The 24,096-nt window shown below is 42.7% G+C and overlaps 1 protein-coding gene across 1 annotated transcript; it reads right to left on the reverse strand.

Moving 5' to 3' along the window:
• Positions 1-4,745: 4,745 nt before the first annotated feature.
• LOC139580323 (prosaposin-like) lies at positions 4,746-22,662 on the reverse strand. Its single transcript, XM_071408870.1, has 14 exons — positions 22,449-22,662; positions 18,450-18,583; positions 18,015-18,089; positions 17,430-17,555; positions 16,261-16,485; positions 15,789-15,932; positions 15,302-15,358; positions 12,040-12,186; positions 11,263-11,355; positions 9,634-9,817; positions 9,336-9,499; positions 7,651-7,731; positions 7,352-7,459; positions 4,746-5,893 (listed from the first exon to the last, which is right to left on the reverse strand). The coding sequence occupies exons 1-14, from the start codon at positions 22,633-22,635 to the stop codon at positions 5,858-5,860; spliced, it is 1,761 nt and encodes a 586-aa protein (XP_071264971.1). The 5' UTR covers positions 22,636-22,662; the 3' UTR covers positions 4,746-5,857.
• Between the last annotated feature and the right edge of the window lie 1,434 nt (positions 22,663-24,096).

The following is a 24,096-nucleotide window of genomic DNA, read 5'->3' on the forward strand; positions in this document are numbered from 1 at the left end:
GAGTTTGAGCATAAGCTTAGTAACTACAAGGTTTACTAACAATGGGTAGTAAATCCTCAAAGGAGGTCCCGGAATTAACGGGAGATGAGAGAACTGCAGTAAAAAAGATAAGTGGAACACCTATTTTGGCCCGAAATGGAGGAGGAAGTACGAATTTGACGGACATTTAAATATAGAAAAACTGGAAACCCAAATTAAACAAATAGATAGGGTTTGTGGAGACTGTAGGTCTAGTGTAGTGTAGTGTGTGCAAACCTGGTCAAGAACTACAGGAAACGTATGATCTCTGTAATTGCAAACAAAGGTTTCTGTACCAAATATTAAGTTCTGCTTTTCTGATGTATCAAATACTTATGTCATGCAATAAAATGCAAATTAATTACTTAAAAATCATACAATGTGATTTTCTGGATTTCTGTTTTAGATTCCATCTCTCACAGTTGAAGTGTACCTATGATAAAAATTACAGACCTCTACATGCTTTGTAAGTAGGAAAACCTGCAAAATCGGCAGTGTATCAAATACTTGTTCTCCCCACTGTACATCTAAGACCATACAAAGCAGCACAGATAACTCTTAAAGTAGATAAGACACTTGACAGAGAATTGTTTAGATTTGCGGCAGTATTGATACAAGGGCGGAGCCATGTATCAGAGGGGGGATGGGATAGGACACTTTGTGGCCTATTAAATAATAATAAATAAATAAAAATATATATAGTGTTCCCAACTTACTTGGCAGACATGATTATGGTAACTGAAATATTAGGTCAAGATATTATCCCTAGAGGTGGTTTACTAGGATCTAGTTCTTTAAATAATGGATGACATTTTAGCTAATCAGACAGAACACATGAGAAGACTGTTTGTTAACCAAATCTGTATGTCCAAGATTTTATGCTCTACAGGTGAATTACAGGAGAAGGTGATTCACTCAATCCAGTCCCTGAGGAGAATAGACGGGAAGCAGCCCCGTTGGGAAGGGCCATACCAAGTACTCCTGGTGACAGCCTTTGCTGTGAGAAGAGCTGAAAGAGCTACCTGGGTTCATATCACACATTGCAAGAGGGTATGACACACTGACACTGTCGAACAATCACAGTGTTAGGAGGAGACCCGAAACCAATAGGGTTCGGGGGTTACCTCTCTAACGAAGTGTCCCTGACCCCGCCCTATCCTCCCTGTGTACGTTCATAGAAGTGAAAGTCTGGTCTGGCCTCTAGCTGCTGATATGTTCTCCAGGAAAGGGGGTGGGGCTTTACAGGAGTGCTGATTGGTCTGAGCTGTCTTATCGTGGGAGCCATATTCCTAATACACCATGCCCCATCTGAGTATGCAGAAGGTGGTAACTTGACCCATAGTTTAGACATTGAGGATTTTGTATTAACCAAGCATAAGAGATCCCTTGATCTGGATAGACAGGAAGTGAGAGTGGAGGTCGGGAAGAATGTCTCAGTGGAGTTCTATGTAGACCAAATGGGGTCTCTGACTCCTTGGCAGTCTAGGACTATGAGCCATTATGGAATATATCTGTGCAGGTCCTCGTGTAGTTCATGGAAACGGGTCATAGCTCACACAGAGAGAGAGAGCAATATAAATCCACATACCCAGTATGGACGGAGGTGGAGTATAGTGAAGGTGAGGGGTTTTGGACTGTAATCCGGAGCGAGAGAAGTATTACATAAAGGTAATGAAAGAGGATCTAGGGTTATGGTATGTTGGATTTGACCAGGTTTTGGTTGATACCCTAGTGCCATTCCGGGTAGAGGAGGTTAGGGCAGGTGATAGCTCTATAGTCAGCCAGAATACAAGCAGAGCCCCTGACAAAACAGATACTGACAGCAGAGTAGTCCAGAGCCAAGGACCGGTGTGGATATACCCAACAAGATCTTAAGGAAGTGATTGAGGTGGAAACTGGTTATGGGGATTCTAACCTATGGTTAGAATGGATTCAGTATACAGCCAGATCAGTAGCGAAACAAGAAGGTTATGTCTGGGCCACAGCAAAACCTCAGTTGACAACCATTCCCTTTCCATTTGATGGAATTGATATACCCAGGGGAATGGCCTGTATGGTAAAGCTGTTCATGAAGGCAGGGAAGCCAGACAATGACAGTTGCATTGATCTGCATTATCTGTATCCCCATGTGCCCATTACATCCAGACTTCCCCCTTTCACAGTTACAGGAGGACACTATTATTGTATGGCTCACTACATCACACACGAATGGGACATAAGAACATGCAATAGGACAGAGAATGTTACAACCGACAAGACAATGAGGGACCTGACTGGCAGATGAAAAGGCCTAGAGCGGATGTCTGCCTGACCTTCCTACCAATTGGACCGGTAGTTGTGCACTAGTGCAGTTAGGCATGCCCTTCACCCTTATCAAACACGAGGACCTAGAGCCAGGTAGAAGAGAGAGAAGGAGTGATCCGTCTGGATCTTTTGACAATAGAATTTACATAGGATAGTATTGGATATGTTACTGGCTGAAAAGGGTGGTGGGGTGTGTGATATTCGGAGTAGAATGTTGTACCTTCATCCGATGACACAGCTCCAGACGGATCAGTGACCAAGGCCCTGGCTGGTTTAACCACATGAGCTCACAAATTGGCAGAGAACTCTGAGGTAGATAATGCTCTAACAAATTGGTTTGATAGTATGTTTGGGAAATAGAAAAATGTCATAATCACTGTGTTATGGGCAACCTTCACCTGTATGTGTGTTTTGGTTCTGTGTGGGTGTTGTGTTGTCTGGTCCCCTGTGTGAAAGTTTTGCTTATCAGGACTCTAGAGGTCAATGACGCAACAGATGGTGAGGTACGGACCGATTTCGAGCTCCGGCCTGTGTGATGACGAATACGGGCCTACAGGCCTAGGAGATGTCTCCGTTTCTTTTAACTACGAGGAGCCAATGTTGGATGAGACTGTTTTTGAGGGTTAAGACTGTTTTTTTATGAAGAGTGTAATAAAAACCTTAACAGGAAGTGTTAGGATACCTAATGTAGGCCTATAACTGTCATTGATGGACAAGGAATGAATATACACATATTGGTTTTGAGTGACATTGACAATATTAATATAAATAGATGTGTAATTTTTTGTAGATGTTTAGGCAATAATTAAAAGGATTCCACCCTGTCACTGTAAAACATGTGGAAATGTGTTTGAATCATAGCAGACAAGGTACTGTGGCAGATAACTTATGACCACTGTGAATCTGATAGCAGGGAAGGAGGTCTCCCCACCCAGAGAGGGGAGAAACCGTTGGGCTTGCAATACATGGTGTAACATATGGCAGGATATGATTAGCAATGTATTGGTCTGGATTATTCTTGTATACAATTGGTGTATCAGTGTGTATTATTTAGTCAAAGGGTGGATTGATAGGTGAAAATTATCTGTTAATTGAATGATTAGAATATTCTGCCCTGAAACATATAATTGTATGGAATTGATTAGAATGTATAAAATCATAATCAATAAATGTCTAGTCTAGTCAGAATTAGGGTAAAGACAATATGTCTTTATGGTATTTTAAACACAGAATCAATCCCTGACTAGAGATTTGGGAGAACGTCTCAAGGCCAAGGTCACTAATCTCTGTCGGCTGGGTAACAGGACATGTGTGGGCGTGAGAAGTCAGTATAAAATGTATTCTTGACTTGAGAACGTTCCCGTGAATAAACCTTTTTGACTATTTTAGCTGGGCCTCCGTCTGTTTCATTCGACCAGGATCTTACAAATTCTGGTTTGCAGACTGAGTAGTATAATTAAATTGGGTTATGTACCTGGAGAACATCATTCTCTTGGTTGTGGGTGCATTGGGGGTGGGGAATGGAATTGTATTTTCAATTTTTCTTGGGCTGTGGGAGGGGTCTTGAATGATTGGGGAACAGTGGGGGGGGGGGGGGGGGGGGGGTCTTGGAGGGTTGGGGTTCACATTTTATGGTCTGGTGGGAGATCTGTCAATGTGCCCTTGAACAGGGCATTGACCCTGGATGCTTCTGTGTGTCTCTCTGAATGGGAGTCTGTTGGATGACTGGTACGATGTAGTTGTTGAGCGGCTTCACTGCAAGTATATTTGTATGTTTCGGATATTCAATAAGTCTAGTTCAAACTTCAACTATAAAAGTCTGAGACCGCAACCTATACTCAATACTATACTCCTAAAGACTTAAGACAGTAATGTTGAGCAGCAAACACCAATATGTTCCATGATACTGCAGCAGGTGATGGCCAACAGAAACTTGATTCTCTCCCTACTGAGCATTGGCTCAATACGACATAGGATTTCTGCTTAGCTGGTACACTCTGAAAAGACATCTTAACATTGGACAAGATAAAATATTAGGAATCTATGCTTTTCACCACATGATTGTCATCCTGTTTGGGATTATATCAGGCTAAAATAAGCAGTCAACACACCCTGTTCTCCCCATGGCATATACACTCCCTCATTGTAAAAAAAAAAACACAATGTCCTCTCCTTGCTTCCAACCATCATTGGTAATTCTGTTCACACTGCCATCTAGTGGTGTCCAGCCCTAATTACACTTGAGGCTCCACTTCTGTTTATTCATTAACCCTACAGGTAGGGTTAAACATGAATTTCATTTTATTGGCTAAAAAAAGGTTTCTCAGTTCATACTTAACAGCAAACCAAAAACAGGGAGGAACTACCTGAACTTGGCCAATAAGAAAAAGGTTGAAACATTTTACACTAATGAATACCACACATTGGATTTGGGATCATTTTATTTCAGTTAAAATTGACCGATCAGTTTCAGGCTGAACAGCGAGGCCGTCGGCCAGTGATTGGTCACATCAAGCTCTCCGTCGTTACGTTAGAAACATTGATTAGCATAAACAGGATGAGGTCAGCTGAGTGGGACACACTGCAAACAGGTTAGAAGGGGGGGGGGGGGCACACAAGCATGTTGCTAGAGATGTCTACATCCCACATGGCACCTCATTCCCTTTATAGTGCACTTCCTTTTGACCAGGGTCCATAGGGCCCAAGGTGCCATTATGGAGGGACTCACATTTTAGAGTAGACCACACCGCTTGGTGCTACAGTCGAGTCCCCACCCACGGCAACAGACGAGCTAACAAAATGTACACAGGCCGCGTCTAAAAACTGGCACCTTACTCCCTATAATCAAATGCACTACTTTAGGGACTAAGGTGCCATTTCAGAACCACCCAATTTAATAAAAAAAAACTAAGTATTCTACACAATTCAACAGTTTCTACAAACTAGAGATTAATTTTGCTTTAAGGAGATGACAGACTTCGTTAAACAGAAAACATCCCAGAAAAGGTACGATATATACTGTCCGAGCAGGTTCCTCCATTTGCAGTCACTGCAAGGGATGATGGTAAGGTAAAGAGTAGGCAAGAGGTAAAAGGACCCACTAAGACTCAACTGGAGGTATCCAAGCACTCTCACAGAATCTCCTCACCCGGTCTGCTTCACATTAAAAAAATGGGCCTGATTCTTGGACTAAGATGCATCCCGTGCTTAACATGTGAAATTTTACACAAACCAGGTATATTAAAATAATCAGTACAGTATCAGTTTGGAGGTTTGTCCCAGTAACAGTCAGGTAGGTAGATTCCCTCAAAGCCCCAATACCACCTCTTCCCCCCACATTAACTGAAAGGGTATCCACTCCCTTCCCTCAAACCTGCCTGGGTAAATTCATTTAGACATTTTCAAAACTTTAAATTCCACGTGTTTAAAGAACAAAACAAAAAGTGACAATTTATTGATTTAAAAACTTAAGCAGCGCTAGTGTTTCTCCTCAATTTCCTAAAGGGTCCGAATGTTTAGGTAGATCTTCTCCACTCTATTCCCACACGTGACGCCTGCAGTGTGCCACCGCCTGTGAGAGGAAAGACAAGACCAACAGGTTAGAGGCTTCCCTACGGAATAGTTCCTCCTTTAGATATATATATATATATATAGATATATCTTCTGTGAAAATAAAGTATTTTAGACCACAGACAAAACATCCAAATGAGCAGTGCTTCCCTAATTAATGGAATACAAGTTTCAGATCAGACATTTAAAAATCACTGATATTTTTCAAGGCAACCCTGGAATGAAACATGGTTGTAACTAAACTCAGCAAAAAAAAGAGAAACGTCCCTTTTTCAGGACCCCGTCTTTCAAAGATAATTCGTAAAAATCAAAACAACTTCAGATCTTCATTGTAAAGGATTTAAACACTGTTTCACATGGTTGTTCAATGAACAATAAACAATTAATGAACATGCACCTGTGGAACGGTCATTAAGACACTAACAGCTTACAGACGGAAGGCAATTAAGGTCAGTCATAAAAACTTAGGACACTAAAGAGGCCTTTCTACTGACTCTGAAAAACACCAAAGCAAAGATGCCCAGGGTCCCTGCTCATCTGCGTGAACGTGCCTTAGGCATGCTGCAAGGGGGCATGAGGACTACAGATGTGGCCAGGGCAATAAATTGCAATGTCCGTACTGTGAGACGCCTAAGACAGCGCTACAGGGAGACAGGAAGGACAGCGGATTGTCCTCGCAGTGGCAGACCACGTGTAACACCTGCACAGGATCGGTACATCCGAACATCACACCTGCGGAACAGGATGGCAACAACAACTGCCCGAGTTACACCAGGAACGCACAATCCCTCCATCAGTGCTCAGACTGTACTCAACAGGCTGAGAGAGGCCTACAAACCATCAGTCCAGCCTGTTGTAAGGCAGGTCCTCACCAGACATCACCGGCAACAACGTCGCCTATGGGCACAAACCCACCGTCGCTGGACCAGACAGGACTGGCAGAAAGTGCTCTTCTCTGACGAGTTGCGGTTGTCTCACCGGGGGTGATGGTCAAATTCGCAACTCAATCTCATTGAGCACATCTGGGACCTGTTAGATCAGAGGGTGAGGGCTAGGGCCATCCCCCCCAGAAATGCCCAGGAACTTGCAGGTGCCTTGGTGGAAAAGTGGGGTAACATCTCACAGCAAGAACTGGTAAATTTGGTGCAGTCCACGAGGAGGAGATGCACTGCAGTACTTAATGCAGCTGGTGGCCACACCAGATACTGACTTACTTTTGACCCCCCCCTTTGTTCAGGGACACATTATTCAATGTCTGTTAGTCACATGTCTGTGGAACTTGTTCCGTTTATGTCTCAGTTGTTGAATCTTATGTTCATACAAATATTTACACATGTTAAGTTTCCTGAAAATAAACACAGTTGACAGTGAGAGGACGTTTCTTTTTTTGCTGAGTTTGAGATGACCAGTGATCACAGGAATAGTTGATGTCGCCTGTGTGTTTTGACTCAGTACTCACGTTGCAGCGTTTCGCGGAGTCCATGTCCTTGCACCAGAAGGCGGGTCCCCAGCTACACTGCTCCATACCCAGAAGCCTTTGCACTGCCTCAGGACATACCCCCAACTTCTGTAACCAGGGACAACCACACAGAGCGCACTGTTAGACAAGCATTCATAACCTTCTATTAATTAATTCAACCAGGCCGGTCCTTTTTAACCAACTCCGAGTCTTGACAAAAGATGTTATTCTATAGATCGTCCCCCTCATATCTTCACTCGCCCGACACCTATATTAAGAGATTTAATTCCAGTGCTCACCATGCAGACAAAGTCAGGGTCCAACATCTGCAGGAGGAGCTGAACCAGCATGGGCTCATACTGCTCAACCAGCTGGTCACACTGGGAGGAGATAGACAATGGTTAACACCAATGATAGAGAGATCTATACACACACCCAGTCAAGTTGACACCTACTCATTACAGGGATTTATTTTTTTACATTGTAGAATAGTGAAGACATCAAAACTATTGAATAACACATATGGAATCATGTAGTAACCCAAAAAAAAAGTGTTAAAAATCAATATATATTTGAGATTCTTCAAAATAGCCACCCTTTGCCTTGATGACAGCTTTGCACTCTTGGTATTCTCTCAACTAGCTTCATGAGGTAATCACCTGGAATGCATTTTAATTCACGCGAGTCTCGTTACATTCATGTGGAATTGGTTTCCTTCTTAATGTGTTTGAGCCAATCAGTTGTGTTGTGACAAGGTAGGGGGAGGGATACAGAAGATAGCCCTATCTGGTGAAAGACCAAGTCCATATTATGGCAAGAACAGCTCAAATAAGCAAAGAGAAACGACAGTCCATCATTACTTTAAGACATGAAGGTCAGTCAATACGGAAAATTATGTTTCTTGAACTGTAGTTGCAAAAACCATCAAGCGCTATGATGAAACTGGCTCCTATGAGGACCACCACAGGAAGACCCAGACTTACCTCTGCTGCAGAGGATAAGTTCATTAGAGTTACCAGCCTCAGATTGCAGCACAAATAAATGCTTCAGAGTTCAAGTAACGGACACCTCAACATTCACTGTTCAGAGGAGACTGAATCAGGCCTTCATTGTCGAATTGCTGCAAAGAAACCACTAAAAGGACATTAAGAAGAAGAAACTTACACAGGCCGAGAAATTGACATTTGACCAGTGGAAATCTGTCCTTTGGTCTGATGAGTCCAAATATGAGATTTAGTGCCAACCGCCATCTTTGTGAGACGCAGACTAGGTGAACAGCTGATCTCTGCACGTGGTTCCCACCGTGAAGCATGGAGGAGGAGGTGTGATGGAACCACCCAATTGATGGTTTGGGATGAGTTGGACCGCAGTGTGACAAACAAGTGCTCAGCATTTGGGAACACCTTTGAGATTGTTGGAAAAGCATTCCAGGTGAAGCTGGTTGAGAGAATGCCAAGAGTGTGCAAAGCTGTCATCAAGGCAAAGGGCGGCTACTTTGAAGAATCAAATATATTTTAACGTTGTTACTACATGATTCCATACGTGTCATTTCACAGTTTGCCTCCAGGATTATTCTTCAACGTAGAAAATAGTAAAAATATAGAAAAACTCTTGTACTGGTATTGTATGTATACACACACTAGACTGATGGGGGCGCTGTGTTAAAGCCACCATCTTGGCTCTCACTCATGAATATTTGGGAAGCTATAGAAAGTCCTTTATTAAGGTTTACATTCAAACCAATATGGCCGACCGGTAGCATCAAAGCCTCAACGGCCAATACAAAGCATCAGTAATCCAGGGTTTATATATACACGCACATCATTGGTTAACACACTGGAGGAGAATAGACTATTGTGTCCAGGAAACACTGTTAACTGACAGATCCCCATCCCTGTGACAAGCAGATACATTGGTCTCTTAATTAACCAGGATGGTCCACTTTGTTATATTTGCCAGTGCTTTCCAGAGTCTCCCAACTCACCTCGCTCCTCACGGCCTCTGGGACAAAGCTGCAGACTTTCCTGACTGCGTCTTCGATCTGTGCCTCTGTGGCGTTCTGTTCCAGGATACCGTCGATGTACTGCACAGCCACCTTACACACCTCACAGAACCCACCCGCCTCAACCTTGGCTTGGTCCAGCACCGCTGAGAGATGGGGACAGATATAACTAACTAAATCTGGGCCATGTTCAGTTGGTATGAACAAGAGGGGAGGGGTGACACTTGAGTCCCGTTATACCCCACATTCACTTCCTTTTAGTACAATGAACACTACTCACGGATGAAGGCGCGGCTAGCGTCCTTGCAGAGCCCCAACACGCTGCAGATAGTCTTAGGGTCGGCCTCCTGTACCAGCAGCTCAATGATGGCCTGGCCGTAGGCCTCAATCAGGTCCTTACACTGGACCGACAGGGAGGAAGGCAGCACAGAGCACACCTTCTCCACAGCGCGCACCACATCTTGCTGAGAAGAGAGAGGGAAGAAGAGAGAGCACAGGGGTGAGGTATGAACCCTACCATTTCATTTGACTTTATATAAAAATAAAAAAATAAATTAAAATCAACCAGTCCTCTTCTGGCTCAATCAGACGAGGACTGGCCACCACTGGGACTAGTTGCCCCAGGTTTCTTTCTAGGGAAAGAAACCCCCCCCCCCCCCCCAGACAACACATCTGCATTGCTTGCCTTAAGGAGTTGTAGGCTGGGTTTTTAATAAAAAGCACTTTGACAACTGCTGATGGAATAAGGGCTTCTATAAAAAAAAATACATTTGATAATTCCTTTCATCTCCTAGTTAAAGTCATTGACTATACACTATTTATATACAGTGGACAGAATTCTCCTAACACAACAGCTTGGCTACCAAAATAGCTAGCTAGACACAACAAGGTGTATCACAGTAAACGCTACCCGCTGCTGCTCGAACAAACTTCCTGCCATCCGTCACACAGGGTCAGAGACATGCAGGTACATAGACGAGGCATTATTATAATAGAGATGGGTTAGTCCTTGACACACAGGACAAACACTTGGTCTAAAGGAAGTTTATGAAGACAAAACTAAATAGATAAAAACATTATGCGTGACTCGCTTATAAATCTAATACATTCTGGCTGCACATTGCAGACAATAGTCTCAGTCCTGTTTTAGCACCATGGGGTCATTCATTTAAATCTTTATATTTTAAGTCACCTGCTAGGATTTCTCTAATCAGATAGAATTCAAAAGGTTTTTCAAAACTGAAAGATGAGACTGGTCCTTCAGAGGGATATGGTGATCAAACCTCCCCTTTAAATAAGGAGGACAATTGTTTTGTATTGTTCAACTCGAAGGAAGGAGGAAGGCCGAGACTGGCTGAAGAGCAGATCAACAAGTGCCCGTGCTCACAGAAAAACGCATTTGCTTACTTCAAGCACACAAGTGCCTTGCTCAAGGGCACACCGGCAGTAGGTAGTACACAGGACATTGAATCTGGTACCCCTCTAGCTGCAGCCTAATCCCTGCAGAATTCCCAGCAGGCAGCTCAGCTCAGGAGTTTGAACCGGCAAACCTCTGGTTAACACCAGCCCCCCCCCCCCCCCCCCCCCTCAAACCGATCCTGGAATGTTAGGATTACAGAATCCAGATCATTCTGATTTTTTGTTGTTGTTGACAAACTGACCCCTGAAGAGAAGCAAACAGAGCATGTCACAATCAGCCGGGTCTCAGGTCTTCATCCAGAATACCAGAGGTGAAGCACAATCACATTTATAATATACATCTCATACCTATAATTATTATTATTTATTTTTTAAACAGATGTTCCAGTCAACTCCGGTTTGAACATGAAACCCCTTTCTCCTTTAGGACTTTACCAGTCAGTGTTTTATAGCAGGTCATGACTCGTGCGCAACATGTCAGGTGACCTACCTCCATCTTCTCATCCTCCAGCATGCTCTCCATCTCCTTCATCATGAACTCACATAAGGCACATTGGGGGGAGTCTCGGGCACGCACCATGTTCTATAGAAAAGATGAGTTAGTATAGCAATACCCAGTACCTCATCAACCAGACAATCTAGCTTGTGGAAAGAGGAACGCCCTTTACAGAAAATGTCACTGATGAACAGAGTTCCTGCAATGTAACAGCGTCTTTTCCCAGCCCTGACCAACAGCGTCTTTTCCCAGCCCTGACCAACAGCGTCTTTTCCCAGCCCTGACCAACAGCGTCTTTTCCCAGCCCTGACCAACAGCGTCTCTCCCAGCCCTGACCAACAGCGTCTCTCCCAGCCCTGACCAACAGCGTCTCTCCCAGCCCTGACCAACAGCGTCTCTCCCAGCCCTGACCAACAGCGTCTTTTCCCAGCCCTGACCAACAGCGTCTCTCCCAGCCCTGACCAACAGCGTCTCTCCCAGCCCTGACCAACAGCGTCTCCCAGCCCTGACCAACAGCGTCTCTCCCAGCCCTGACCAACAGCGTCTCTCCCAGCCCTGACCAACAGCGTCTCTCCCAGCCCTGACCAACAGCGTCTCTCCCAGCCCTGACCAACAAAGTATTTTCCCAGTCATTAACTAACAAAGTCTTTCCCAGTCCTGACTAACAGCATCTTAGTCATAACTAGTTCAGTTCATACAAGTTTGAAAATAACCTGTGAGTATGTATGCAAAGTGGCCAGTGCCCTTACTAGTATCAGGAAGTTAACCTACCTTGGCAGGCTTGACAGCCTCCATCTTAGTGGCAGGAAACAGTTTGACAGCGGGGATGGTTTTGGCAGCCACCAGCTTCATCATGGGGACAGAGCTCTTCACATCAGCAGAGCAAAAGCCGGCAAAGGCACAGATTTCCTTGGGTTGCTGGGGGGGGGGGAAGAATATCAGAATGGACACATTCATACCACAGAAAATATGTTGCGTTCCATAGGCCAAGCTACAACCACCTACCAGTCCCCTGTTCCATAGGCCAAGCTACATTCTAGAGCCAGAGGCATGCATAGGGCAACATGCACCCAGATCAGATGGTTCCAGACACTAATGAGGCATTAAGACACTATCAAACATGTTTGTGGCATGAGAGAAATAAATAAATAAAGGGAACAGCTCCATGTGCAGTCCAGCATGAAGACATGCACATAAAATACATCTCCAAAAAGATTGATAGCTTGCGACGTGAAATATTATTTGTATCCAACACAACTAAACAGATAAAACTCTGATTCAGATCTAGAACAGTAGAGGTGAGTTAAGCAGCACTAGTAGACAGCCAGTACAGGAAGCAGATGCTAAGGCTGTGGCCAGACAGATTGGGTTTATCCAATGGGAGTCATCCGTTGACAATGTCAGCCTTTACGAATATGCAACTTTTTTTTTTGGCCAGACAATAAATCCATAATACAATTTCATCCAAGTCACCGTGTGGCCACAGCCTAAAGGGTGAGAGCCTCAAAGCTGAACACAGAGAGAGACACCTACCTGTTCCTAGAGACCAGCAGCAACCAGAGAAACCCCAGAACAGGGGGGGAGGAGGGAGAGAGGAGAAAGGCAAATGAATGGATGGAGGAGGGGGATGAGGAGAGGGAAGAATGTGCATAAAAAATTAAATCAGCAGGCTAGGAGTTGTATGGGCTAAATGTATCTATTGTGCTGAACCAAACCACATGATCTCCCCCCCGTTTCCCCTTCCTGTAACTACATATCGGCCCGGTAGTGGGAAAAGTTTGCCCTTGCGTCATTTCACCCGTGATCTGCGGTCCGTTTGTTATCTGTCATGTGATATTCAGCGGTGGAGAAAATACTCAAATGTGACACTTGGGCCATTTTCTGTTAAGGCATCTTTAATTTAACTCAAGGGAAAGTCATCCAGTAAAATACTTGAGTAAAAGTCTTAAAGTATTTGGTTTTAAAGTATCAAAAGTCAATTTAATTGCTAAAATATACTTAAGTATTTATAATTTCAAATTCCTTATATTAAACAAACCAGACAACACAAATTAGTTTGTTAATTTACAGATAGCCGGGGGGGGGACACTCCAACACCGTTTACAAACTAAGCATGTGTTTTAGTGAGTCTGCCAGATCAGAGGCAGTAGGGATGCTCTCCTGATTAGTGTGCAAATCAGACCATTTCATTGTCCTACTAAGCACTTTTGGGTGTCAGGGAAAATGTATGGCGTAAAAAACAGTTTATTTTCTTTAGGAATGTAGAGAATTAAGTCGCCAAATATATAAATAGTAAAGTAAAATACAGATAACCCCCCCAAAAAACAACTTAAGCAGTACTTTAAAGTATGTTTTACTTTACACCACTAGTAATATTATGCAGATCACCTGGCTAAATGAGCAGAGCCCTAGTTAATAGTGTTTACATCACTAGTAATATTATGCAGATCACCTGGCTAAATGAGCAGAGCCCTAGTTAATAGTGTTTACACTAGTAATATTATGCAGATCACCTGGCTAAATGAGCAGAGCCCTGGTTAATAGTGTTTACATCACTAGTAATATTATGCAGATCACCTGGCTAAATGAGCAGAGCCCTGGTTAATAGTGTTTACATCACTAGTAATATTATGCAGATCACCTGGCTAACTGAGCAGAGCCCTAGTTAATAGTGTTTACATCACTAGTAATATTATGCAGATCACCTGGCTAAATGAGCAGAGCCCTGGTTAATAGTGTTTACACTAGTAATATTATGCAGATCACCTGGCTAAATGAGCAGAGCCCTGGTTAATAGTGTTTACACTAGTAATATTATGCAGATCACCTGGCTAAATGAGCAGAGCCCTGGTTAATAGTGTTTACATCACTAGTAATATTATGCAGATCACCTGGCTAACTGAGCAAAGCCCTAGTTAATAGTGTTTACATCACTAGTAATATTATGCAGATCACCTGGCTAAATGAGCAGAGCCCTGGTTAATAGTGTTTACATCACTAGTAATATTATGCAGATCACCTGGCTAACTGAGCAAAGCCCTAGTTAATAGTGTTTACATCACTAGTAATATTATGCAGATCACCTGGCTAACTGAGCAAAGCCCTAGTTAATAGTGTTTACATCACTAGTAATATTATGCAGATCACCTGGCTAAATGAGCAGAGCCCTAGTTAATAGTGTTTACATCACTAGTAATATTATGCAGATCACCTGGCTAAATGAGCAGAGCCCTAGTTAATAGTGTTTACACTAGTAATATTATGCAGATCACCTGGCTAAATGAGCAGAGCCCTGGTTAATAGTGTTTACACTAGTAATATTATGCAGATCACCTGGCTAAATGAGCAGAGCCCTGGTTAATAGTGTTTACATCACTAGTAATATTATGCAGATCACCTGGCTAAATGAGCAGAGCCCTAGTTAATAGTGTTTACATCACTAGTAATATTATGCAGATCACCTGGCTAACTGAGCAGAGCCCTGGTTAATAGTGTTTACATCACTAGTAATATTATGCAGATCACCTGGCTAAATGAGCAGAGCCCTGGTTAATAGTGTTTACATCACTAGTAATATTATGCAGATCACCTGGCTAAATGAGCAGAGCCCTAGTTAAGTGTTTACACTAGTAATATTATGCAGATCACCTGGCTAAATGAGCAGAGCCCTGGTTAATAGTGTTTACATCACTAGTAATATTATGCAGATCACCTGGCTAAATGAGCAGAGCCCTAGTTAAGTGTTTACACTAGTAATATTATGCAGATCACCTGGCTAAATGAGCAGAGCCCTGGTTAATAGTGTTTACACTAGTAATATTATGCAGATCACCTGGCTAAATGAGCAGAGCCCTGGTTAATAGTGTTTACACTAGTAATATTATGCAGATCACCTGGCTAACTGAGCAGAGCACTAGTTAATAGTGTTTACATCACTAGTAATATTATGCAGATCACCTGGCTAAATGAGCAGAGCACTAGTTAACAGTGTTACCGCTGGAACTTAGAAGCTATCCGTAGACGAGTTACTCACCATGGACATCAGCTGCTGGACGATGAGAGGAGCGTACTGGCTGACGTACTGCTTGCACTGAAACAGGAGAGGACAGGAAGTGGTACAACAAACGTGCTCTGCTAGAGACATAGATTTAAAAGTAAATGGTGGGTGCATAAAACCAGCTAGTCTCTAAGGCCATAAGGCTCTCCAACCCTGTTCCCACTGGAGCGGTGCCCCTTTAGGGTTTTCACTCCAACCCCAGTTGTAACTAACCCGGTTCAGTTTATCAACCAGATCATTAGTAGCGTCAGGTGTGCTAGACTAGATTTGGAGTTAAAACCGACAGGACCGTCCAGGAACAGGGTTGGAGAGCCCTGATCTTGGGCAAGAAAACACAACTTATTTCACTCTAGTGAAAAGTTGTATTTTGCTGTGCCCCTTGTTATAAAACCTAGTCCTGTAACCGGGTCAGAGACCACACTGGTTCTGGATCTGTAACTAACTAGATAACCAGTCCTCTCACCAGATCAGAGATGCCAGGCCCCAGCATGTCACACTGGTCCTGGATCTGCTCGATCAGAGCGTTGACAAAGGTAGAGTTCCTCTTCGCCTCCTCCTGAGTGTCTGTGATGAACTTCACACAGTCCTCACACACATCTCCAGTCTCCTACAAGGAGACAGAAGACATTCACTAGTGAATAAGAGTAGCAGTTACATCACACATGCCAATATCAAATCAGAGGTAGTTTAAATTTTCTACTGGGTCGTGTTCAGTAAGGGAATAATGTTTTGAAAACAGGGCTGTACAGACAGAATTTGTCCAATGACAAAACAGATTTAGGTTTCCTCGTTGCGAAACGATTTGGTACTTTGTGCCCTACTGAACACAACCCAGATGCTTCTAGATTAGGTATAATAGGAAGTTAAAGGCAGAATCTTGCTCCCCCCCCCCAAAAAAGCCCTTTTAGTCGTCACAAAGACGTATGACCACGTACCTGTGCTGCGGCAGGTTCCTGCTTGGTGTTATCCTGCGCCTGAGGGTAAAGGAGCCCAGGGACGTTGAGGAGGAAGGGGGCGACCCTCTGGGCTAGGTCTACCTGGGGGATCTCGTTGGTCGTGAGCTGGGGGATCTGGTTGGACGTGAGCTTAGCCAGCCTGGCCAGAGCTGCCTGCTGAGAGGCACACAACCCCATGGCGCCACACGCCACCTGGGGATCCTCCTGGGAAAAACAACAATCACCATCCGCTTTAGGTCTCGACAACCTGCATCTCACTACGCCGCATAAAAAATAATCCTGGATCCTCACACTGCTACTGACGGGTTGACAGCTTATAATAAATGGTATCAAACATAGAAACCATGCATTTGATACCATTCAATTGATTTCCAGCCATTAACACGAGCCCAACCTCTCCAATTAAAGGTGGAACCAACCTTCTGTGACAAACAATTTAACTCCGGGTCAGTTTCCCCACTTCAGACCCAGATTAGGCCAAGTCCTAGACTAAAAACAGTCTCCACTGAAAGTATGTTTGTCCAGGAACTGTCTTAATCTATATGCATTGTGGTCCAGCTGGTGCCGTAGCCATGGCAGGTGTAACTGAGAGGGATGAGGCCTTTTAGCCTGTCCGTCACAGGAAGCAGTAGAGGACCACAAAGAGCCATCTGTCTGAACAGAGATCCAAGCTAGCATCCTAAATGCCTCATTCACTAGTCCCCAGCCCACACAGACACTCTACTGTGTTCCCCTTGACTTAGTCTGATTAAGGAGAGAGGAATACATTTACTTTACTACAGAGAGAGATCAACTCTCAAATCGAAATGCCTAAGACGGCACGATGAGTCTCAAACCCATTCAGTGCGTAGGATTGCATAGTGGGTCGATGCTCAAGTGGTCCACAAAGTTGCTCTACCTCAGTCAAATGTGAAACTTTATCCGCCAATCTAATAGCTCCATTCAGTAACAGATTGCTGTCCACGGACCAGACTGTATTAAAGTCATTTGATAAGACTATGTTAGACAAACCCAGACACCCAGTCCACTTTTACACATCAGTTCAGCTGTCTACCATCTAACACTAAGCATTAAAAATCACCATTTAACATTTTTCATAGTTAACTTTTTTTTTTTACTGATTATATTATACAGTGTTTGGTACGTACCAGTCCTCCAGTGATGATCCCCATGAGGATAGGGTAGTAGCTGTCTACCATCTCCTTACACTGTGCAGACAGATCCTTGTCAGGGATCAAGGTACAGGCCTTCTCCAGGTAGCCCAGGATCTCACCCTGGAAACACAGATGTCACAGCCTCAGGACACGTTGTTGTGTACACACCGGTGGTTGTCTGACGTCTCCTCTGGGAGAACTACGATACCCTACTCAGAGGACTGTTGTGCACAATGGTCGCCACGGCCTCTTATGAACTCAAATAGGGACTGGAAAACTCTTTCGCCATATATGCACCGATAGTGTACGCTGGTTGGAAGACAGGTAAAATAAATAAAAAAACAGGCAAGTCAGTTAAGAACAAATTCTTATTTACAATGACGGCCTTCCGGGGAACGGTGGGTTAACTGCCTTCAGGTGCAGAATTGATATTTTATTTTGTCAGCTCAGGGATTCGATCTAGCAACCTTTCGGTTACTGGCCCAACACTTTAACATCTGCCACCCATGGGAGACCATGAATTTGTTTTCAGCAGCAAAATGTGTGGAACAATCCCCACATTCATCCTCCGTGACTCACCTCAGTAGCGTTGTCTTTCAGCAGCTGGTCCACCACAAGCAACACCTCCTTACACAGGTCACATGGCACAGATTTCTGAAACAGAAGGAGGGAGATGAATAGAGTAACAAAACAAAGGCCAGGATAAAAACAAATGCCCACTGTTGATCCATTTACACAGCGTAAAGTCAAGGGCTTAGAGCAGCATTTCCCCTAAACTCTGTCCTGGGGCCCCACCCTGGGTACACGTTTTGGTTTATGTCCTAGCACTACACAGCTGATTCAAATAACCAACTCATCAAGCTTTGATTTGAATCAGATGTGTAGTACTGGGACAAACCAAGATACACCCTGGGGGGGGGGGCCCAGGACAGAGTTTGGCTAACGTCAGTCAAGACCTTCTCTGCTCCTTCAATTAGACACTAACTTGCTAGATACAGCAGGCTAGAATCTCACCATCTGTGGTTGGTTCCATACGTTCTGTTGGCAGTGGACTACGGCGCCACAGATAGAGGCCGTCTTCACATTTTGGCACCAGTAGGGAGGACCACGGGCACACTGTTCAGTACCCAACAGAGGGGTGGCGACAGCTAGGAGGAGAGAAATCAAACGTTTATTTCGATGCATACCCATTTATCCAAACTGATGGTCAATTTAACAGAAAGTGTTACACAATAATAGTATTACAAAAGGCTCCATTCTTGAATAAACAGTGTTACATTTGACACATCGTCATTTAGCAGACGCTCTTATCCAGAGCGACTTACAGTAGGCAGTGAGTGCATAGATTTCCGTACTGGTCCCCTGTGGGAATCGAACCCACAACCCTGGTGTTGCAAGCAGGTCATTGGTTTAGAAGTAAGCCTACAGTAAAATGGCAATTGGCCAAATTCATTGAGGTTTTCACTGCTATAGAAACAAACATCAACACAGTCTAAATAAATCCTAAGGAATAAGGTTAAGTGTCCTATATCTAGGAGACAAAGCTCAAATATATTTTTTGCACATATTTACACCTTCTGGGGGGGGGGTTACCTTAAGAGAACTTCTATAAATGGTTTTAACCAGTACCGGGTGACCGTCAGACGAGTCCTGTGACACATGGAGTCATAGAACAACAAAAAAGTCTCATCTTTGCATAGTGGTGTCATATTAGTTTGCACAAGGGCCTCCCGAGGCAGCGCACAATTGGCCCAGCGTCGTACGGGTTTAGGGGAGGGCTCGGCCGGCATTTCCTTGTCAAATTAATCATCGATGTGATAGATGGTTAATCATGTGACAATAGTGTCAGCAGACATGGCATAGATCGCCTAGTGCTGCTGGAGCAATAGTCTACATATGGAGGCTGGACCCGTATCGAGCAGGTCATTGTGATAACAGCCTGAAGATAGGACATAGCATGTGTTTAGTAAACACAACATTCAGAAAGGGGGGGGGGGGGGGCACTATCTGTACTTGTCCAATGAGAAACGCTAATTTTCCCGTTGCTAAACCTTAACTACAGTACGCCCTAGGAATCAAATGCTTTAGGAAACGCTCTGTCATGTTCACATGCTGATAAAGCCCACCCCCCCTCCCTCCATTTCCTCCTCACGGTCAGGTCACATGACGTGGCAGATAAAAACAAGCTATTGCTCAATATGATGTAATGGGCATAGGCATCACAAGGACATGTTTCAGCATTGTCAGACTCTCCAAAAAGCAACGTCTTTAAGCTACAGTTTCAGTGAGTCAGCATAGATATTAAAGTATATATATATATTTTTTTAAACAAGGCCAAAGGGGTGTGGTATATATATATATATATAAACCCCTACCCCTCCGACCGCAGGCCTAATGAATAGCCTATGATGAACATCTTGTACACAGAGCAAGCATGACTCCTATTGAAGTAGGAGTGTCAAATAACTACTCTCAGTGATTGGAAATGTTGTGCCGTTAGCTATGCAAACTAGGTGCTCTAAAAACTCCCCTAAAACCAGAGGGGAACACAAGAGAAAATGTTTCGCAGAAATGGCAAATATGAGTAAGCATGTGACAAAAACAATTTGATGTTTTGTCACATGCTTAGTAAAACAGGTGTGGACCAACACTGAAATGCTTACTTATTGGCCCTTCCCAAAAATGCAGAGAGAACATAAAACTACAAATAAAAACACAATGAGTAATGATTACTTGGCTATATGGGCTCCTGAGTAGCGCAGCGGTCTACTGGCCCAGGGTCATCTGGGTTTGGATGGTGTAGGCAGTCATTGTATTAAAGAACTTGTTCTTACCCGACTTTCCCAGTTAAATTAAGGTTAAAATAATAAATAGACACGTGGTACCAGGATTAAGTCAATGTGTAGGGGTACTAGATAATTGAGGTAGCTATGTACATATAGGTCAGGATAAAGTGTCTAGGCAACAGGATATATAAAACAGTAGCAGCAGTGTATGTGAGGAGTCAGAGTTGCAGCATATAAGAGTCAATGCAGATAGAGGCTATGAGTAATGAGAAAACTGGCAGTGTCGTAAGATAAGTGGATAGGCTACTAGACAGTCTGTCAGTGTGTTCCAATTCCAAAATACAACACAAGTCAAGGAGGAAGACACTAGCTATAAAAAGGATTGGCCATTGTCACACAAAGTAGCAATAAGCAACTCGATCTCTTGACCAAACTAGGACACTAAATGTAGCTAGCCTGTGCATGTTTATTACAACAAAGCCCTTGTAACAATACAAGCCAATAGGCCTATAAGGAAGTGAGTTTTGCTTCTTTAGAATCCAGTTTGTATAGGGGACGTGACAGACTGCATAGTAATCAGCAAAAAGACTGAATTAAAGCACTGGGTGATTAGTCTGACCTAGAAAAGCACTCGTTTTTTTTTATTTAAATAAATTTAAAATCAGTTGCAATTTCTTTGAACTCTAAATGCATTATGCAATGATGACAAATTTGAGCTTTTTCATGGAAATTCCAAAACCAAAGTTAATGAACATTCAAATGCCAAAACAAATATTCCATTATCTAGCCGGTCCACATTGGGTAGACATCAATAGAACAGTAAATTAAATGGAGAACATTCTGGCCCGTTGCAGCACCGCCTGGTATGGCAACTGGTCACAGGCATCTGACCCTAAGGTGCCACAGAGTGTCATGCATACGGCCCAGACTATTTACATTGACAACCCCTCCCCCTTCATTTCGACACTGCTGCTACTCGCTGTCTGTTCTCTACATAGTCACTATACAAATTACCTCAACCTGTACCCCCCGCACTTTGACTCAGTACCGGTATCCTTTATATAACCTCGTTATTGTTACTCTGATTTAGTAAATATTTTTTAAACTCCATTTCTTGAACTGGATTGTTGGTTAAGGGCTTGTAAGTAAGCAATTCACTGTCAGGTCTAAACCGGTTGTATTCAGCGCATGTGACAAATACAATTTGATAGGACTGCATTTGTTTAGATGAAAAAGGTGGGTTTATCATGCACCTGTCCAAAACTGTCTCAGTTGTGGATGGACTAAATCAAGAGTAGACCCAGTCTTGTAAATCATTTTATTTTCTCTGCATTATTGGGAACAGGCCATAAGTAAGCATTTTACTGTTAGAATAAGATATAATAAATAGACGGTGAATAGGAGAGCAGGTTAGAGGGAGTGTGATCGTGTAAGACAACTGAACCACACTTTGTTTTTCCATAAAGAACATCTGCATAAGGAAAGTACAGACTCACTGTAAGTACACGTACGTTTTTAAGTTTGTTTACATAAATGGTGGTATAACAGTTGGGCCATCGCCGCCATTTATGTGCGCAAACGGGTGTTACAAAATAAATAACAGGTCAGGCGTAAGAAAAAAATTGGCAAGGCTAGCTACTCTGTTTAGATAACTAATGCGTCACACCAATGTCTGAGCTAAAATTAGCTATCATGACTTGTTTTGATATTATATAACGTGGCTTTTTATTTTTTTTATTACTGTAACATTGGCTAAAATGTAAATGAACCGGACCACAGCCAGAGTACCTTGCTGACTAACTAACGTTTCCTGGCCAAATATCAATCGTTAGCTAGCTAGTTATGGAGCTAGCAGGAAGTTACCTAACAGTACAGTAAAGTTAACTCCTTTCATAACGTAGACATAATTAGACAACGTTAGCTAGCACAAAGTCAGTCATTCTAGCTATACATCTTGAATGTTCAGAAAGTGAAACTTAACGTTGCAAAATTCTCATTGACGATAATGAATTTAACGTTGGTTGCTACAGTAACGTTACTGCTAGCTGGTAATGTTGGCTAGCTAGCAATGGCTGCTGTGTTGACTTTGAAAAACAGCGTCGCTGTGAACGAATGTAGCTGGCTAGCTAACCTCGATACATATGTATCTATGATACATAAAGACAAATATGTACCTAGTTAACATTACACTAATCAAATCGTTCCAAAGTAAAGTGTATCATATTACCTGCGGAGATGAAAAACAAAGCGAGGTACAGCATGACTGTGCTGTTTATGTCCTGTTGACGCTCTTCTTGTTCTAGCGACTGTATGAATTCGACAGGCGCCTGGTTCTGAGCACTGCAATGCAGGGTGGGTGCGTTCACTGCGTTTATATCATGCCTCATAGTCAGGTGACTTCTGAGCCCGGACATGTGACGGTCTTATCTGGGCATATTCGATTGATCAGCGTTTACCTCAACAAATACAAATGTACTGTTCTTTTTTTGCCTTTAAAATAGTTAATAGATCATTATGTAAGGTATCATTATTGTAGTTATATGTAGACAAACATAGCCTACTCATTATTCACCCCCCCACATATGACTAAAAAGGTCGCAGTTGTAAATGAGCTTCAAACTTGTTCTCAACTGGCCTACCCGGTTAAATTAAGTTGAAATAAAAAAATAAAAAGGCTATAAGGTCTTTATTTCTCCACACATTGCCTGGATTGATACAAATTAGTAGCCTATGAATATTAAGAGTGTAATTAAAGCACATGATAAGATCACTGAGTCCTGTGGGTGATCACTGTATTCAAATATTTAACTGATCTAATGAAACTTGATTCTACTGAGTGTTGGTACTCAATTTAGTGAATTTACATGCAAATAATCTAATTTAAACATACAGAGGAGTTTAGTTTAGTCTTATCTTTGCATAGCCTTCCCTGTCCTCTCTCCAGGGAATGTGTAGGCCTACTACTGTAATGTAATGTATTACTCCAGGCTCTAGATCACATTTATTTTTATGTGATTATGTTTTACAGGATGGATTGTGAGAGAGAACAGACACATTTCCTCAAATATATGCTAGGCCTACATTGCCTTATGACAGACTGTTAAATAGCCATCACTAGCATATTAGAGGCTGCTGCCCTATATACATAGACTTGAAATCACTGGCCACTTTAATAATGGAACACTAGTCACTTTAATAATGTTTACATATTTAGCATTACTCATCTCATATGTATATACTGTATTCTATTCTATTCTACTGTATCTTAGTCTATGTATTACTCATCTCATATGTATATACTGTATTCTATCCTATTCTACTGTATCTTAGTCTATGTATTACTCATCTCATATATATATATACTGTATTCTATTCTACTGTATCTTAGTCTATGCCGCTCCGACATTGCTCGTCCAAATATTTGTATATTCTTAATTCCATTCCTTTACTTTAGATTGTGTGTATTGTTAGATATTTCTGCACTGTTGGAAGCTAGAAACACAAGCATTTCACTACACTCCCAATAACATCTGGTAAACACATGTATGTAACAAATAACATTTGATTTGATTTGATGTGGTACAACAGTACAAACCTCAAGCTGATGATCCTCAAACGGAACTAATATTTTTCCCTTGTGTATTTTACTGTTGTGAAATGTTTCAATCAGGGATTCACAATGTTATTTTGTACCAACATCAGTAAGTATCTTATTGGAAAATGAATTAAATGATTATAACTTAAGTTTATCTTGTATATCATACAATTTATATCTGTCTTGTGTGAATGTAAATGTTGCTGTTACAGTGCCTTCAGAAAGTATTCAGGATGAAGGCCAGACCGCTGCGGTAGGAAGGCCAGACTGCTGTGGCAGG

Source organism: Salvelinus alpinus, chromosome 7 (genome assembly GCF_045679555.1).
Source record: "Salvelinus alpinus chromosome 7, SLU_Salpinus.1, whole genome shotgun sequence".
Taxonomy (NCBI): Eukaryota; Metazoa; Chordata; class Actinopteri; order Salmoniformes; family Salmonidae; genus Salvelinus; species Salvelinus alpinus.